The 15,981-nt window shown below is 39.2% G+C and overlaps 1 protein-coding gene across 2 annotated transcripts in view; it reads right to left on the bottom strand.

The window, feature by feature from the left end:
- The window catches only part of LOC141805529 (testis-expressed protein 2-like), a 49,418-nt gene that overhangs the window by 19,456 nt on the left and 13,981 nt on the right, over positions 1 to 15,981 (bottom strand). For both annotated transcript variants that reach the window (XM_074690632.1, XM_074690640.1), the window contains exons 3-5: positions 2,811 to 4,365; positions 767 to 967; positions 277 to 601 (exon numbers count right to left, since the gene is read on the bottom strand). In XM_074690632.1, coding sequence (XP_074546733.1) covers positions 277 to 601; positions 767 to 967; positions 2,811 to 4,340 — 2,056 coding nt within the window. In that variant the 5' untranslated portion in view covers positions 4,341 to 4,365. The remainder of the gene's footprint in view (positions 1 to 276; positions 602 to 766; positions 968 to 2,810; positions 4,366 to 15,981) is intronic.

Below are 15,981 nucleotides of genomic sequence, written 5' to 3'. Positions count from 1 at the left end.
AATCGAGTACCTCGAATCATTCGAGGAATCGTTTCAGCTCTAAATTCAATTACATTCTTTAAAAAAACAATGACAGTGAAGGCTCTCAGGCAGCTACACGCCGTAAAATCTCCCGAATACAATACAGGAAATTAAAGTGTAGCAAACTATTTATCATTTGTTAAGGTCACTAGAAGTTTCTATTTTTCTTATTTCCTCTTAACTTGACTTAACAGTTTCCAGAAATTCACAAACAAAATCTGATTTTGGGATCATTGTCTGTCTTCTTTTGCTTACCACTCTTACAGGTGACCATGCTTGCAGCTTTCTTCAAATCCACTTTGAGCTTAGAAGCTGATAGAAACCGCTGGAACCACTCCTCCTTCTCCCTCCCCGTCCTTCCGAACAGATAAAGAGTCAGCTCTTTACTGGATGAGGAGCGCCGATCCTGGGTTCCTCCTGTGCCCTCTCCTCTCTCCTTCGTACTGGGGCTCTCACTGGGCTCCCACTTTTCACCCTCAGCCTTTGACATGAAGTCGTCCTGTTTGCCAAGTTCAATGCATATGGGGTATTTTTTGTTCCACAGACGCTTCCTGGCCAGGCTCTGAGGCATTAAATATACCTGGGAGAGAAAACAGGAGTCAAGTTTTAATGTCATCCTAAAATGTTATGAGCTGGATTGAGTTTTTTTTAATATATAATCAAATGTAGTTGAAGACCGATTCAAGTTATGAAAGGATTACCATGATAAAAAAAAAAACATTTTTTTTAGTATCACATTACATACTTTGCTGTTGGTGATGTCATAGATCTTCTGGCTGATGTACGTGACGTCAGGTTTTGGTTCATTATGAGTTGCTCTGCGAGCAATGTTGTGGTTGGGTTTGGACAAGCGAATGATGGAGCCCTCCAACCGGACGAACACAGACTGAGTCAGCGTGGCGTGGTACGTCTCAGGGTCGTAGTTTGAGATCTCATTCATCCAGCCCTGGTGAGACAACACCAACTGTTTTTCAGAATGTAGATCACATTTACAACCCAGAAGAAAACAAACCAAAAAAAGTTTAAATTTCCAATTAATAAGAGGTATGTTTGAACTTAGTCTAATTTTCAGACATCAAAACAAACTGTGCCGTTGAAAACGAGGATACTTTGCATCATCTTCCAATGAGTTGTTACTCAAGTTTTACCCCATACTGATAAGATAGGATCAGTCTGAGGTTAACCTGAAATTCCACCTGCTAAATTAAACCTGTGATGTCAAAACCTTTTATTTTTTGCTTCTTCTCTTGAATGCACAAACTTTTAAAGTGAAACTTCTGTCTGACCTATTTGACATTTTTCTTAGCCTACCATAAAAAAATCTGATGCCATGATGAAGTTATTACAAACCAAAATCCCCTCTGTCAGACAGATTTTGTGCCATGTCACAGTTTTAAATGAGACCCAGCTTCTTTTATAGAACACTGAGCAGACCAGAGCATTGCTGCTGTTTGGGTAAAGACACAGAGGCTGATACAGAAAGATATGTTAATCCTTTAAAACATGACTCAACACACACGTTATTGCTGAACCTCCTACGTACCTGTCCTAAAAAATAGATGTGCGAAGAACTTTTCCCTTTTGAGATTATTTCTTTGAGCCACAGTTTTAAAGAACATGAAAAATACTCCTATCATTAAACATTCAGTGCAGATTTGTAAAGAGAGAAAGCATTTACAGATCAAAAGGATTCAAAATATTCAGAAAATCAATATTCAGAACTGCACTCAAGGAGCTGGACAGAGACCCTGAAGAAACCAAATCACTTAGTATCTTCAAAAAATATATCACAACTAGTATATTAAAAAATACAGGGATGAACGATATTCCTAACCTTACAACTGAAAACAGACTAATAATTAAAAATAAAAAACAAAAAACATTACTAACAATTATAACAAGGAATTTTTTGGTTCTTTCTGTTTTTCTTTTGTTTGAAGGAAATTTGCTCATAAGTTTTGGATTGCTTTGCTTGTCCTGTTACAGAAAAAAAAAATAATGCAAAGCTAAAAGGCATGCTGGCAGACAGCATTTTTGTTTTTTCTAATCATATGTTTATTATGATATGAACTACGGGGCAGATACAACAAGACTTTTTCTTCACCCACAGACTGTAAAAAAAAATGGATGTCATCTTGCTTAGCTAGAAGTGAGGACGCCAGGAAAACTGCTCCCCCTGGTGACTGGCTGCAGTATAAGTCAAAAAATCCATCTCTCCAGCCATTCCAGATGGGCTGCGGTCGAACTTTAAAAAATTAATACACCTTGTGACAATGTTTCTCATGTCTGATTGTTGTGGTGATTTGTAGATATTTTTGGCTGCCTTTTATTCAAGTCCTCTTTTTCGGAAAAGTTTTGTTTTCATTAGCTATAAGAGATTAAAAACGAGGTTTTACGTCACATTTAACGATTATTGACAGCTGCTGTTCTCGTGTATTTTTTTCGGGGATTGCAAAATATGTCGGGAGGTAGAGTCAAGACGTGATTAGACTCTCGAAAGAAAAAAAAAAAATATTATTTTTGTCACCCAGCTCCACTCAGATTCTCCCAGAATCCCTCACAGTCTCTACTGCTCAGACTCTGGCTGCACAACTGCTACAATGGTGGCGCCTGTGACGGGAGTATTTTGGCTTCAAAACCGTACAATGGTAAATGGTGGCGCCATGCTGTCCACTCTAAATACAGTCTATGGTTGCATCCATGAAGAATATTTTCTGCTAATTAAAACAGCTTGCTCTGCTGACTATGAAAAGGAATTTTAAATGTGGACATTTGAAAAACTGACTGACCTTGTAGATCTCTGGTTCCTTGATGTCCATCTTTGCCAAATTCCACAGCTTTCCGTACTGTCTGGAACGTCTAAAAGTACGGCTGGATGGTTTTGGTCCGGTCAACCACACAACACCGATGGCTAAAAGGAATCCCAGCCCAATCCCAAGCAGCACTCCTCCTACGTAGCTAGGCAGAGGTAAAACAAAGCACCCATAGACCAGTACGGTGAGGATGATGAGAGTATAGAGAGGAACACTTGGAGCCGGCTCAATACTTTCAGATTCATCTTCACTGCAAGGTTCAGTACTACCACTTAGTGGCACTTTAGTTTGGCTGGCAGTATCATCAGTTCTGTTAAAACCATTACTGTCCGTCTCAGTGCAATTCTCAAAGTCTCCGTTGTAAAGAATGCAGTAGTCCTCGTCCTCTTGTTTAGCAAGAGCCGACATGGAGCATTTGTCCAAAGACATGGACAGTGAGGATGATTTGTTGGGGCACTTAGTGTCAGCACAGGGGGATGAAGAGGGGTCAGTATTTGGGCTCTCAGCCTCCCATTCACCTCCTTCTTCCTCCTTGATGCAGTAGTTGTTGTTGCTCTCCAGGTGACCATTCAGAGATGATATGTTGGAGAGTTCTGTGGCGCTGGAAGAGAGAGCCTTGGGACGGTACATGCTGCTGCCAGCCAGGCTGCTACTCTTCTCATCCATAATCTTACTCAGCAGCTGCAGCGGCTCAGAGATGGCCTCAGTAAGACGCCGCTTTGTGTCTTCAATTTTTGCCTCGACCTCTGAGACCTTGAAGAAGCTGCGGTTGTCTGGGGAGGTTAACGGAGATGAAGGGGCTGTTTTAGAATCACTTGCTGATGATGCTACTCCAGACGGAGCCCGGGACTGTGTGAACTGCTTAAAGAGTTGCAGGTTAAGGCGGGGTTCAGGAAGACGATAGGGTGTGGAGGAGGAAGAGGAGGATGAGTCCTGGGATGTATCTGAAGATAAAGACTTGACAAAGTTCTTCAGATGTCTGTGCCTCACTGTGGGAGTAGCAACAGGAGGGATCCCCTCACGTGTCTCCATATCAGAGGAGAGAGACTTCACCAAATTGTGGAGCGGTTTGTCACTGGAGGGAAAGCTTAATGATTTTGTGGGAGAGGAGCTGGAAGTTGTGCCTGTTTTCTCAGAAACACGCGATGATGAGGTGTGAGTGGGTGAGCTGTTAGTGCGATGTCGAGAAAGCAGAGGGATTTTGGATGATGCAGGCATGACAGAAACCTCAGCCTGGGCGTCCGGTGCCACCCCGTCGAACATCTCCTCACTAGCTTCCAGAGCTGTCACAATGTTTGCGTCATCCTGAGGGGCTGAGGTAGCAGAAACAGTTGTCATGTACAGCTCCTCTTCCTCCTCCTCTTCCTCCTTCCCAAGAGCTGAGAAGTGGATGGTGATGTTCTCCTTCGACAGTGACCGCTGGACATGGAGCTTGGGGGACACGGTGAGTGGCTTTTTTTCTGTGGAGTGAGCGCTCTCTGCATGGCTATGATGCTTGCTGGTCATTGCAGTACTCCAACTGAGTCACAGCCTGTAGAGGAGGAGGAGATGACATAAGAGTGGTGCAAAAAAATTCAACTTTTCCTCATAGACTTCATATGCAAAAAGATATTTGACAAGGGTCAGCCATATGCATAGGACAGGGTTGGGTTCCTGAGAGTGCCGGGATCAACTTGAGAGGCTGCTTTGAGTGATAGCCTCAAAGAGTGACAAAAAATGACATTTATATATCATACTTATAACCTCCAATGTCAATACATTTACACCCAATATCTTTAGAAAAAAAAACAGTAAAAGTGTGTTTTATTATGCTTTTTTTGAGCTGAAAAATGACATGGTGTAAAGATAGATGTAGTGCTGTATTTTTTCAAGCTGGTTGCAGGACTCGAGATCAGCAGCTGAATCACCGCACCGAGCACCACTCAGATGTGATAAAACCCCAGTCCCACTCACCACCTGCTCAGACTGTGACGAAAACCTGCCACGCACTGCTCATCTCAATGAGACCAATTAGGAACATGATGAAAATAAGCAGATGGATCGACACAGACTACACTGATCCAACTAATTTAGACAGGCAACATTAATGTGTGTATATACCTTTAAGGCTGGATCGTTGTGTAGGTCATTTCAGACCATGTCAACATTTGTAGTGATCTTTCTAGTTTTTGCAATTTTTTTAAATTTCAAAAGAATATTTAAAATTTGTTATTTTTTTGCCACTTTTTTAAAATTTCATTTTTTTGCCATTAAATAAAAAACAAAAACTAAAACATCACATGCTCAGTTTTATAAATCCCCAAAGTACTTTCACATTGAGATATATATTCACAAGATTTTTACTATGCATAGAATTTATACACTTTCTAGTCTTTGTTGTGAAGATAAAGTAGAATTTGTGGGTCCAGAATGACTTCAATCCAGCTGAGCTGGGGCAAATTGGCTCCTATCAAAGTAAAGGTTGCAGACCCCTGCCACAGACTGTATAAAAAATGGACATACACTGTTAAAAAAATGTAATTTTACAGGAAATGGTTTGTAAGTTTTAACAGATTTTTCCTGTTTTCTTATAAAACAATTAAATGCCTGTAGATTTACAGATATTTACAATAATTTTATGTAGTCAAAAAATGAAAATAAAAAATCTGAATTTTACAGTTATTAACCCTTAATTTTTCAAGTTTTTTTTTCTGTTTTTCAAAAACAATTTTACGATACTGCAAAATTACAGAAACTATCTGTAAAATGACATGCTGGATCTTTTTTTTAGGTATTATGCTAGCTGAACCCTGTACCCTCCTCACTCATGGTTGCAATTTACTGATAGAAAAAAACTGTAAAAAAAACGGTAAAAGCACTGGCAGCAAAGTTTTCAGACAGATATAGTAAAATTACATTCAAACACTGTAAAAAAAAAACAAAAAAAAAAGCTGAACGACATGAAATAACTGTAAATATACAGGAATTTTTTTTTTTTTTTTGATATGAGACAAATTAAAACTAAACAACAAAAAAAACCCCTCCAAACAGAACACATTGCCCTTCTTCCATAAACACTTTCCTCCCATGCATCACTGGTCATTTTGTCCTCCACCAGTTTGTGTCCTAAATTTTACTTTTTTCTTTTTATTTCACAGCAAAGTCATTTTTATTGTGACAGTGCTTGTAACCATGAGTGAGGAGGACACACTGTGGATATGAGACCCTGCCATACAGGGGGCACAGCATGTTTGTGCTTCATGGCGTGAACTGGCTATCTGTGCTCCACGGAGCGGACCGGCTGTTGGTACTCCTAGGGGGCGAACTGGCTGTCTGCGCACCAGGCGGCGGACCAGCTCTCTGTGCCCCATGGAGTGGACTGGCTGTCTGTGCTCCATTGCGCAGACGCTGTACCCAGTGATTTTTGTTGATTACTGTTTTTTTTATTAAATGAGGTGTGTTGATGATATTTGAATAACACAGCTGGTCCATGCAGCGTTACACAGGCAGCATGTTCCCACAATCCACAGTGTTTCCCACAGGATTTTAGGAGACTGTGGTGGGGGAGTCTCTGACCCTCGGCGGTTTCAATGTGTGTGTACGTTTTAAAGCGCGATGTATCGCCCTTACAGTAAGTGCAGTTTAAGACCATGGACATGAACGTACGCTGATAAATAAGAACTTACAAAGGCATACCAGAAATATTTTAAATTTGATTCAGAAACAAAACCAAAAACTCAGTCTCTCACAATATTTTGAACAATTTACTGAACAACATTTCAACGACAGGTTATTTACACTATTTCCCGTGATCTGTAATCAGGCTACTGAAACGGTAGCCTACCGTTATTCTCTCACCTGAGTTAACGAGGTGTGTGTTTGAAGCTGATGAGAGAAAAGAGAGCACCAGTATGTGAGTAGGTGAAAGGGAAGCAAAGTGGAAACCCTTTATAATGTTTTAACATCTTAAATAAAATATCTTTTGGGATAAAGGGTCAGAATACGATTCTTCTCTCTGCTCCCTTATTTGGATTTGGGAGTGTTGTGTTTTCATTCTGTTTTTTTTCTACAGTGACTGCAGAAAATAGTCTAAATAAATAAAGATGCCTAAATTTGCTGAGGCCCACTTCATCACAAAATGTAGCCTAAATCAATGCAAGATCATTTACTGACTGATATTTCCTGATATTGCTGTGTATCTGACTTTGAGAGAAATTCATCTTCTTCCATGCTCTCTCCATCTGTTGTGTTCACCGTCTTAGGCTGACTTCACTACAAAAATCGCAGAGCGCACATGGCTACTTAATATGCACGTACTGATTTGCATTGACCATAAATGGTAAAGTTCGGGCGTGCTGAAGGCGGGAAAGGAGGCGTGCCCACCACATTCACACTTTTCTCGGTGCAGTGTGATTTATCACGGGGAACAGCGTGCAGCCGTGTGCACGCAGAGTTTGATAGATCTAAAAAGAGTGTTGGTCGTATGCACGTTCTGCCTTTTCGTCGTAAGTGAAACTTAAGGGGACTTTTACACGCTGTAATAAATGAGGCCCCAGAGGAGAGGAGAATATGAAATAATAAGCCGCGTCAGCTCGTTGGTATTGTACAAGTGATTGTACTGTGTGCCTGCACTGACTCTGGATGCGCAGTGATAATGAAACTCTGGAGCCGAGACGTGCGCTGTGCAGCCGTTCCTCTTCCCGAGAAGGGAGGCCGACAGCGCAGTGAGATACTGTGTCCACGGCCGCAGTTAGCATGGCCGCTAATGCCCAAAAAAGAAGTTACACGTACCTCAGAGTCAGACGCCTTGCTCTAACTTCGCTGGAATCTGGTTCGCGCCAAACCTAACAGGTAAAGGGCGACGTCTATGAGTGTGACCGGTGCGCGCGCACTCTTGTTCTCGCTTGTTTACGTGCGGTAGGAAAGTACAGCTGTGTAATGGTCTGACAGAGTGACGGATCGTATTTTTGTCTCCATATGAGACTGTGGCGGGGCCAAATGAGACTGTGGCGGGCCGCCACAGTCTCATTAATTAATGGGAAACACTGATCCATATCCTTTGAGTGCCCTTGAGTTTTATGTACAGAGTTTGTTTTCAAACATTACAAATTTATTATTGTACATGGGAAAAAAAGTATTTTCACAGGAAATTTGACTGTAATTTTACAGTATTTGTCTGGAAACTTTGCTGCCAGTGCTTTTAACGTTTTTTTTTTCCAGATTTTTTTTTTTTTACAATGTAGTCTCCCTGTCACCTGTCTCTTTCTGAAACAAAATACTGATGCAAATCATCAGTGAGAGCCATATTGAAACTAGGGCGGGCTTTGAGCCTTCTGAATGACAGCTATAGGGCGCCCGCCTGTTAATCAGGTGAGCTGTGCCTCTGATTGGATGCACTTGTCCTCCTAAAATCCTGTGAAAATAGCTTTTTGGTGGTGTTTGGTACTTTAGGAGCCAGTCTCTAACAGACACTTGGGGAAATACACTTTTCAGCATCTTTCGTATTATTTTTTTAGACTGGAGGCTGCCACGGTAAGTTACAGGGATGTGTGACCATTTCACTGTATATCTTGAGTATTATAACAAAGCACATTATACCATAAATATCCTCAGAGTTGCGGGAAAAAAGAAAATTGTATTTTTCCCATTTCTTAAATCAGCACAACAGCTGAGCCCTCCCCATCACTCAAAGCCTTTTATCTTGAACATCCGGAAACTGCCACAACTTAGCGCTGTCCCTGTATGACCCGTAGAGCAAACCAGGCCACAGCTGGTGTTTCTGCTGAGATATTTTTTATGCCTGTCATCGCAGCTATGCGATCAGATGTGCATGACATGATTAATAGTTTAAAGAGTTTCAGAGTGTCACGATGGCTTGAATGTAAGAAGGAAGCAGGATGAATTTCTTTGTGAGGAGGAGTGGTTTGGACAATAGTTCACAGTGAGATCGTCAAGATAAGACATACAAAATTCAAATCCCTTACTTTCAGTGTAAAAGAAAAAAAATCAACACATAACATCTATATTACAGCCTACTGACAGACCCTAGAGCAGGGGTCTGCAACCTTGACTTTCATAGGAGCCATTTTTCCCCAGCTCACCTGGATTGAAGTCATTCAGGAGCCACAAAATCTACTTTATCTTCAAAACAAGGAGCAAAAAAGTGAATGAAATTTTATGTTATTAAAATTTAAAACAAAATAATCATCTAGACAGAAAGCTTTTTTAATGTATGGACTTAAACATGTGATGTCTTAGTTTTCTATTTTTAATATTTCTGCAACAATTTCAAAAAGTTTTTCAAATTCAAAAATTGTCAAAAATTTAGAGAAAAATTATTTCAAAAATCTGCAAATATTTGTAAAAAAAATAAATTTAATACATTTTCAAAAAAATTGAGGTTTTAACAATTTCTGAAGGATTCTGACAGATTTTGACATTTCAAAAATTTGTCAAAATTTGAAAAAAAAAAAATTAAAAAAATTGAAAAGATACACATTTGAAATTTGCAAAAATTAAAAAGAGAAATACCAAAATTTGCAAAAAAAAATGCAAACATTTTAAAATGAAATGAATATTCAAAATAATATTTTGAAATTTAATAAATTTGCAAAAATTTCCAATGAAAAAAATACTTGAATTTCATTATATATTTTGATAATGTTTCCCAATTTATCATTTCTTGTTGATTACTGATGACTTTCCACACATTTTTTTTATGTATTTTAAGCATGTTGTCAGTTAAATGAATCTATCCACACAGAATTAAAAACTGTGTTTTCTTCCAGATTTGTCTTTTTGTAGATTTAGTTATCTTACCAGGGCTGTAAAACTACCCTCTGTAAGAAAATAAAAATTCTGTATTTCTATAATATTTTTTGAAAGCTACATGGAGCCACTGCAAAGGAGCCAAAGAGCCGCAGGTTGCAGACCTCTGCCCTAGAGTGTGCAAATACGCAGCAGAAGTTTAATAACTACTGTTTTCTCATCTCAGAGCTCCTTAGCAGTTTCTTGAGTGAATGTCTTTTGGCTCAAAGACAAAAGCCACTTTAAGCTGACTTGTTCATGTGTTGTCATCAGTTTGTGTTTCAGCTTTGTCCATTTTATCCTTACCAGTTAGTGCTGCTAGATTCTGAAGAAGAGAGTTGTGAACATGCTTCTAATTAGTGCAAAACATGAGGGTCAAAGAAGCTGGCGTGCTGATGTAATTAGCTTCATGGCTATCAATGGCCAGATGTCATCCTGCACTGTCTGCTGAGCTCAGGAAAAGTGACTGAACAGAGGACAGACAAGGAGTTCATTGTTAATATGTACATACACACACTGCAATGAACACAGAAACATGCTCGTGCACATACTTAAGAGTTTTCTTTGTTACATTTCCCAATTTCTCAAGAGATGAACTGGCAACTTCAAAAACACAAACAGAGACATGTGCTCCTCACTTCACCACTAATCTTAACATAAATCTCAGTTTTGGAGAGAAACATCTCACACAGAAAGCCATGTCCAACTTGTGGGGGAGAATAGGCTCATTGTTGCTGACTGAAGGCTGACTAGCTAGGGACAGAGGTGGCTGGCAGTCTGCCTGGCTGGGTAACAAGCTCACTCGTGACCCATGTGACAATGAGTGGCCAAGTTGAGCCTGTGTATGAGTGAAGCAGCATGACCTCACGCCACCTCCGACGTCCAGACACGGCATAAGCCAGAGCTAAATGTCAACAAGACATCATCAACAAGACTTCAGCATGGATTTCTATCACAAAGAGGGAACTGAGCAGGAATTCTGACTGAAAAAGAAATATGGAGTTACAAAACACAAGACGTGTTTTCTTCATGTCACAGAGGTCTCGTGTTTTTTTTCTTCAAAATGTCACTCAGTGAGAGAAAGCGGAAATATTTCTGAGGGAAAAGTACAGCTCAAGTATGAATTCTTTCCATCATAAGCGCATTGTAGAGCTTTACACAGGGCAGCTTAGCGTCACGCCAGATTCACGGCTATAGATCTTGTACACTGTACATTGAATTTTAAATATTATTTCTTTTGCACAAAAAACACCAGAACCCAGCAAACAACAGCTCAAGAGTCTACAGCAGTAAAAACTGTCTGTTCTCTTTTTAGTTTCCTTTGAGAACATTTGATCATCTTTGTAAGAAATAAATCATTTGACAAACTAATGCCACACGTTTTGGAGAAGCATGAATGAAATTCTTTAAGCTGTTTCTAAAAATGTTATCAGGTGTTAGCCCAAGGTGCAATTTTTCACACAGTATATTTGAAGGAGATGATAACAATGTTTAGTGAAAGGATGAATTGGCTTGTACGTATCAAAAGACATTGAAGTGATACTCCGGGATGACACAAGTTGGGTCCTATCACAAGGTTTAGGGCAGAAATTACCCCTACAGCAGTGTTTTTGTGCAGCAGAAGCCCAGAGCGCTCGCACCAAAGACCCCCTCCCTGCTCCTCTGCCGATTTCCTCTGCACTCAGACGGGGCCATATTTTACTTGACCAAAAACAGAAATAAACGGACTCCCACCAAAAAAATCTGATATCGATCTGCATTCACGCATTATTTAGAGAATTTTCAGCGCGTTACTTTCACACAAAAACACCGCTAAATAAGGCTCTAGTTCTCATCGTGTCTCTTCGTCCTGGCAGACTACCTGCGTATGTTTGTATCTGGCACGCAGCGTGCGTGGACTGATACACTAAGCGGCGGGAGCCTCGTAGCTAGCTGTGGCTCTGCAGCGGAGGTAGCGCCGTTTTACGACACGATGAGAACTAGAGCCTTATTTAGCTGTGTTTTTGTGTGAAAGTAACGCGCTGAAAATTCTCTAAATAAAGTGTGAATGCTGACCAATATCAGATTTTTTCGGTGGGAGTCTGTTTATTTGTGTTTTTGATCAAGTAAAATATGGCCCCGTCTGAGTGCAGAGGAAACAGGCAGAGGAGCAGGGAGGGGGTCTTTGGTGTGTGCGCTCTGGGCTTCTGCTGCACAAAAACACTGCTGTAGGGGTAATTTCTGCCCTAAACCTTGTGATAGGACCCAACTTGTTCCATCCCGGAGTATCACTTTAAAGTGCTTAGAGTTAAAATAAGGAATGCACTGATCCAACCCAGATAAGGGGAAACAATCTGATACAGACTGAAAAATCTGGATCGAATATTAGCAGTTGACTGATCAATTAGGCCAATCCATAGAGTTATATATTCAGCTCAAGTTTCAAAAACATATTTCACAGTCTAATCCTCATATTAAAGAATAGAGATTGTAAAATTAACTGGTATTATTATATCAGATCAGTATCAGTCAATACCAAAACCAAGGTATCAGGGCTTAGAGAGCTTACTTCACATATTTGGATTTCAGACCTTTTACAGTTTAATATGGCTAGTTTAAGAACAACCCTGTCATTAAATCCATGTATCATGCAGGACCATGTGAAAGCATAAAGAAGAAACCCTAATTATTTTTATTGGCCTAAGTCTATTTAAGATAGACTGGGGCAAAATGGAGTACTGTTTAGTGGTCTAAAAATGATGATGTAATATGTTTGTTTAAAAGTGCTGTACCCAAACAGGTTGCCATGATAAAATTAAAATGAGCCTGTTTCTTAAAATAACGTTTTTCATGGTTTCTCAATCTTTTCAAAACAAATATAAAGTCTAAATGATTTGTAAACCATCAATACATGCTGTCATTCTTATTTTACATTAGGGCTGCAACGATTAGTCGACATAATCGACTACGTCGACGAAAAAAATTCATCGACGCAAATTTTAATAGTCGACGCGTCGTATTATTGTTTTTATTGTTGTTGTCGCATGGTGAAATCAAATACCAGGGGGTAATACTAATTGGTAACTTCAGTTCACACCATGAGGTGCTGTGTTATTGGATACTTTTATGGGAAAAGATCACTAAGTTCATACGTGAGGAATATTGATGAGGAAAAATCTCCACTTCCAGAGAGCGCTGTGCGCTGACAGAGGCTCTGACGGAGCCTGTCAGCTCCCGGAGGTTAGCGTCTGATAACGTGATCTAGAGAGTCTCCTTCACTCTCTGTTACCAACAATTTTTTTAAGGTTCTAAGCGACAAACTAGTGTAAAAAATCCCCCTAACTTTTGAAAAGAGAGGAAATTTATCACTCTCAAGCTCACACTGCAGCGGTAACACTCAGCGGGGAGGAGGAGGGGAGGAGTGCGCATGAGCGAAGTGGAAGTCGCGCATGTAGAGAAACGAAACTTAACGCGTTGTCATGGAGAGTTGGGGGAGAGTCAGACGGGATCGCACAGAGAGCAAAGCCCCAATGAGCAAATAAACATTCGAAAACGAGCCCAAAGTCACTAATAAGCGGTCTGTCCAACACTGCGTACAACAACTTAATTTCCCTGTTACCTGCTTCATTCAGTTTGAGATTTAGCCTATTTATTTTTTTGTATAGCCTAGTACTTATATTTTTTCACGTCATCATGAATGAAATAAAGACAAACAAACAAACAAACGTGACACAGGGCTGACCAATCAGAGGTGAGAACCTAACTCTGGGTAAATGCAGTAAAAATGCAAAACACAGGTTGAATTATAAAGGTCTGCACCTTTTAAAGGCCAAATTAGGTTGAAACTCAAAATAATCGTGATTAATCGACTAATCGAAAAAATAATTGATAGATTAGTCGACACTAAAAATAATCGTTAGTTGCAGCCCTATTTTACATTGTCCAAAACTGTTGGTGAATAGACATAGTTTTTGACTCTACACTTGAGTAATGAAAAAAAAACAAGTTTGTATCCATCTCACTGACCACAATGCACTTTGAATCCATTATAGCTCTCTACAGTAGATCTGAAATGATTTATATAAAAGTGAATACATTTTTAAACAACATCAATAATTAAAACAACAACAACAACAACAACAACAACAAAAACTATATAAAGGCAGGACTGAACTAATCATCAATGTCTCTACAGGCTTGATGCTGCAACTCATGTGTTTGCTTTTCATAGCAGCGAAACATAATTTGCTGACCCCTTGTTCCTCTACTATCAGTAGTTTCTGAGAAGGTGACCTTTAACATCCGAGTCAACAAAAACACATCTCAGAAAGTACAAAAAAGCATTTTACTCCATTGACTTGGTTTCTTTTAGTCAATCTTTTTTTAAGTCAGCTGTTTGCACTTGGTTTGAACCTGGCTGAGTGTTATTCCATCATAAAAACAAGCAAATATGACCATATAGACTGGGTTTGCTAAAATACTAATATAACACAGGAATAAAATTTCACCCATCTTTTCCTTAATAGCTTTAACTTGAGTCTGTTGAGTGTGTACCTATCAGGTAGTGATGGTTGGACATGACTGGTGTGGAGAAAAAAAATAGGCTGAAAGGTTTGAGTTTCATTTATGTGCTGATCAGTAACTTAAAAGCACAGCAATGCCAGGAAGACAAAAAAAGGCATCAAGAAGTCACTTCTTTTTGACTTGCTGACCTTTCCGCTGACTTCTATGAAAGTTGACAATAACTATTTATATTCTTGGTTTCAGTGTGATGTACATGTGAAAAAAGGGAAGTCTCTGACTGGAGCTGAAATTTCTAAATTGAGTAAGATGAGAAGCAGTTCCACCAAAATAGCAAAAACAGGAATTCAGGTCAAAGATGAGTACAGCCAAGAAGATCTGCCGTTAAGCATTTTAAATTTTACCCATCTTAACATACAGTCCATGATTTCAATGGATCCGATATAAGAGTCAGCGCTTGCTCTGAAAAAGTACGTGTCATCCTCCTCGAACTAACACTGTTGTGTTTTTCTGAAGAGAGATACTCCTGCTTTTGTTATGAGGGGAATCCTGAGTGAGAAGGTTAAAAAAAGAAAGGTGCAGCTATCGTCAAGGTGTGAGTGTGTGAAAGGATGGGTGGGGTGAAACTCTTCTCTTAAGCCGTCTGTTCAAGTCTTCAATCAACAACTGATAGCACAAGTCCAACACCGTGAGAAGAAGAATGAAGACCTGACAAACAAACTTTCAATGTAACCATCAATAAATTGCCCACATGTCAAGTTAAATGAGTTAGTTTGTGTTGATAAAATAATCCCTTGAATTATCATACTTTATTTTGCTTTATGTTACTGTCTTTAAAAAAATAAGTTCTTTAAAAATAAGGGCAAAGTAGCTGCCTCATGAAACTCCTAACACCTAGGAGCCTTTGTCCAGGTAGGCATTTCAGATCAGTCAACACTCCTGGCAGCTTTCTTAGCAGAAGCCTGAACTATCAGTGAAAATGTTTCAATGGGACTGCATCTGGGGAACAATACTAGGTAGGGCTGAACGATTTTGGAAGATAATCTAATTGCGATTTTTTGCGATTTAGCATGCGATTTTGTTTGGGAGGGACATTTATTCTGAATTATTCACGATACAGAAGCACTAATTCATTCCATAGCACAACCAACATGACAAAGCATGCTGTCACCATATAAACATTTATTTCCTGCAACTTTTGATTGAAAAAGAAAAAGGAACACTGTGAAATTTGGCTGACCACCAGTTGTCAGTAAGAGTAACAAACTATATAGAACAAAGTGAACAAAGGGTATTAAGGAAGAAGATTATGGCCACTGGGAAAAAAATAAATTAATAAAAATATCTTAAGAAAATACGGACTTCTGACTTAATCTCAAAGTCTGACTTAAATCTTGGAATTCTAATTTTTTTTCCATAGAAAAATAGTAATAAAAAAAATTGACTTTTTTTGTCCGTGGCCCTAATCCTCTTCCACAGAATTCTGACTTTAATTTCAGAATTGTAACTTTTTTTTCTTTTTTTTTGGAAAAAAAACTGAACATCTATTTTGAATTTCCTTCTTTTTTTTTTTTTTTTTTTTTTTTTTTTTTTTAATTTCCTGTTTTTTAGTGGCTTGTATCCTCTTTTGTATGGTAAGGCTCTTCCAGCCACAGTCAATTTATTGCAGATCTCTGTACAAGTTACTGTATTTCCTCCAGGTCTGTGTAAATGAAACCCTTTTTTTTTTTTTAATTGCAGATTTTGCGATTTGAAAATTGCAGTACATCATATTGCGATGTCAGTTTCAATTCCATTAATTGTTCAGCCCTACTACTAGGCTTCATAGTCCACAACAACAGACAAAGACGATGCATTTTGT

The sequence above is a fragment of the Halichoeres trimaculatus genome, unplaced genomic scaffold, assembly GCF_033239565.1.
Source record: "Halichoeres trimaculatus isolate MK-OKI-2021-1 unplaced genomic scaffold, fHalTri1.1 fHalTri1_scaffold_2, whole genome shotgun sequence".
Lineage (NCBI taxonomy): Eukaryota > Metazoa > Chordata > Actinopteri > Labriformes > Labridae > Halichoeres > Halichoeres trimaculatus.
This window is presented reverse-complemented; position numbering and strand designations above follow the sequence as displayed.